The 3099-nt window shown below is 33.0% G+C and overlaps 1 protein-coding gene across 1 annotated transcript; it reads left to right on the plus strand.

Moving 5' to 3' along the window:
* Positions 1–142: 142 nt before the first annotated feature.
* Positions 143–2927, plus strand: LOC104954450 (endophilin-A1-like; the record flags this gene model as incomplete). The annotated part of the gene is made up of 5 exons (XM_010781553.1): positions 143–211; positions 436–508; positions 940–1083; positions 1907–2040; positions 2715–2927. Coding segments are annotated over 5 exons (633 nt in total), but the record flags the coding sequence as incomplete, so codon positions are not given.
* Positions 2928–3099: the final 172 nt, after the last annotated feature.

Genomic DNA, 3099 nt, shown 5'->3' on the forward strand with positions numbered 1-3099 from the left:
CTTTCTCACACACACACACACACACACACACACACACACACACACACACACACACACACACACACACACACACACACACACACACACACACACACACACACATACAAATATTTTTAAATAAATACATTGTGTGTTTCTGCAGAAAGTCAGTGAGAAGGTCGGGGGGGCCGAGGGAACAAAGCTCGATGAAGACTTCAAAGAAATGGAAAAAGTAAATATTCGTGACTGAATTACAATTTACATTTAAAACAGCATCTATATTTTTGTGAAATAATAAGTTATGACATTTAAATTATATTTTAATTAATGTGTGTAATTTGTATTTGCTTTTGTTTGTATTTGTCTATGTCATTGACCTGCCATTGTTGACGGGTAGATAGTGGTATATATATATATTTAACGTATATTAATATGTATATTGATGTTTCCCTGCAGAAGGTGGACGTCACCAGCAGAGCCGTGCTGGACATCATGACGAAAACTACAGAATACCTGCAGCCAAACCCAGGTCTTTAGTTTGATTCTGTTTTATTTCATTTTATTTTATATTCAATTATTGTATTTTAATTGTATTTTATGTTTTATTTATTTTATTGAATTAAATTGTATTTTCTTATTAAAGGTTTGATTTAATTACATTTTGATATAATTTATTGTATTTCTTTTTATTTATTTACAAATAACTAAAGTAGGATAATTGGTTATCTTTTTATCAATTTTATTATTTTATCTTATATTTCATTTATATTAAAATGAATCTATTTTACATTTGTATTTTGCTTTATCAAACGAATTGTGTTTTAATTTTCCTAAAAATCTATATATTCTATCGTCTGTTATCTATTAAATAAATTCTATCTATTTGACTGAATTTCCTCTGTTTTATTCTTTTTAATTCTACCGTATCTAATAATATTCTTAACGATGTTTCCCGCTCAGCGTCCCGGGCGAAGTTGAGTATGATCAGCACGATGTCTAAGATGCGCGGGCAGGAGAAGGGTCCGGGCTACCCGCAGGGGGAGAGCGTTCTGGGGGACGCCATGCTGCGCTTCGGGCGAGAGCTGGGGGACGAGTCCAGCTTCGGTACGACACTATTCATCCATCTCTCTATTTATTACACACTGTTAGAAAACTCTACTGGTCCCCGGCTTGAGCTTCAATCTCAGGATCCATGTATTTATGATCCTCTCCAGAATGGAAGCGGTCATCACATACGTCCAATATTCATCCATGACATCTCTTTTTATTTATTACACATTATTATTTCATCTGCAGGAAATAAAAGTGAGATAAATATCGGGTTTTTTTGCTTTATTTTACGTCTCTTGATTATCTTAATTTATATATAAAATTCATCCTAGTTAACAAAATTCTAGAATTTATCCTAAGTGTCTTTTTTCCATAGCTGTATTCTATTTTAATATCTAAGCATCTAATGCAACATTCTAAGGCTTTTTTTGCATTAACTGTATTTTATTTTTATTTTTGTATTATTTAAAATTATTCACCCTAATTGCTAAATTCTAGGTTTTTTTTCTAGAGTTTTTTTTTATTACTATTTATTTTTAAACTACCTATCAAATTATCTAAACTCAACTTTTTGTTAATAACTTTAATTTATTTTTACATTTTTAATTTATTTCTCAATCATAATTTTCTTAAATCTAAAAATGTTTGCATTATTTTAAATATTATTATTTATTTGAATAAATAATCTAAATTAAACTTTTTCTGGGGATTATTTTTGCATAACTTTATTTTATTTATACTCATTTTAACAATCCATTCTAATCGCAACATTCAAGTGTTTTCCCTTTTTATTTATTGAATAATACTGAAACCCCTAACAACCCGTGGGGATCAGAGGTGTTTCATAACAGTATGTAATGCTCTGTGTTCCCTTCAGGCCTGGCTCTGATGGACGCCAGCGAGGCGATGAAGGAACTCGGCGAGGTGAAGGACGCTCTGGATATCGAGGTCAAACAGAACTTCATCGACCCGCTGCAGAACCTCTACGACAAGGACCTCAAGGAGATCCAGGTGCAAAGATAAACTATTACATATGCACTAAAAACTGCAGCATAGGATCCAGGTCTCATGTGAGGAACATATCAATCTGAATTAAAACTCTTCTCTTTATTTATCTGTTTTTTATTATATCGTCCCATTTCCTGTATTTAATCAATTTAATTGCATTTTACTGGAATGTATTTATTTTACTCGGTCTAATCTATTTAATCTACTTAATCAAGAAGGTTAAGCGCCTTTGAGCATTTGGAAAAGCACTGTAGAAATCCCATGTATTATTATTATTAATAATCTTGAATGTATTTTATATATTTTATTCAACATTTTCATTTATTTTATTTTTAGTGTACATTTTTTTTATATTTTTAATGTATTTTTTCCATTTTATATTTAATCATTATATTTAATTTATTTGTGACATTTATCTATTTTTAATTGTATTTTATTGCAGCTAATTAGCTTTTGCATTTAATCCTTTTTTATCAGTATTTAATGACTTAATTATATATATCTTTTTATTTGAAAACAAGCTCTCAAATTACGAGATTATTATTACTAAAAAATAATAATAATGAAACCAGTAAGGACGAAAAACGAAAACAATGAAGGATAAAATGACAAAAAATGTGACGAACACGTAGAAGAAGCAGTATGTATGTCCCTCTCTTCCCCTGTGTGTCCCGCAGCACCACCTGAAGAAGATGGAGGGCCGCCGCCTGGACTTCGACTATAAGAAGAAGCGTCAGGGGAAGGTTCAGGACGAGGAGATCAAACAGGCGCTGGAGAAGTTCGACGAGAGCAAAGAGATCGCCGAGCAGAGCATGTTCAACCTATTGGAGAGCGACGTGAGGATAGATCAATTAACATACCAATCAACCTGCCCCTTACATCACGGTTAACCAATCAGATGTCTGGATCGGTGTGTGTGTGTGTGTGTGTGTGTGTGTGTGTGTGTGTGTGTGTGTGTGTGTGTGTGTGTGTGTGTGTGTGTGTGTGTGTGTGTGTGTGTGTGTGTGTGTGTGTGTGTGTGTGTGGAGAGAGAGTGTGTGTGTGTGTGTGTGTGTGTGTGTG

Source organism: Notothenia coriiceps, unplaced genomic scaffold (assembly GCF_000735185.1).
Source record: "Notothenia coriiceps isolate Sejong01 unplaced genomic scaffold, NC01 NC01_scaffold00023328, whole genome shotgun sequence".
NCBI lineage: Eukaryota > Metazoa > Chordata > Actinopteri > Perciformes > Nototheniidae > Notothenia > Notothenia coriiceps.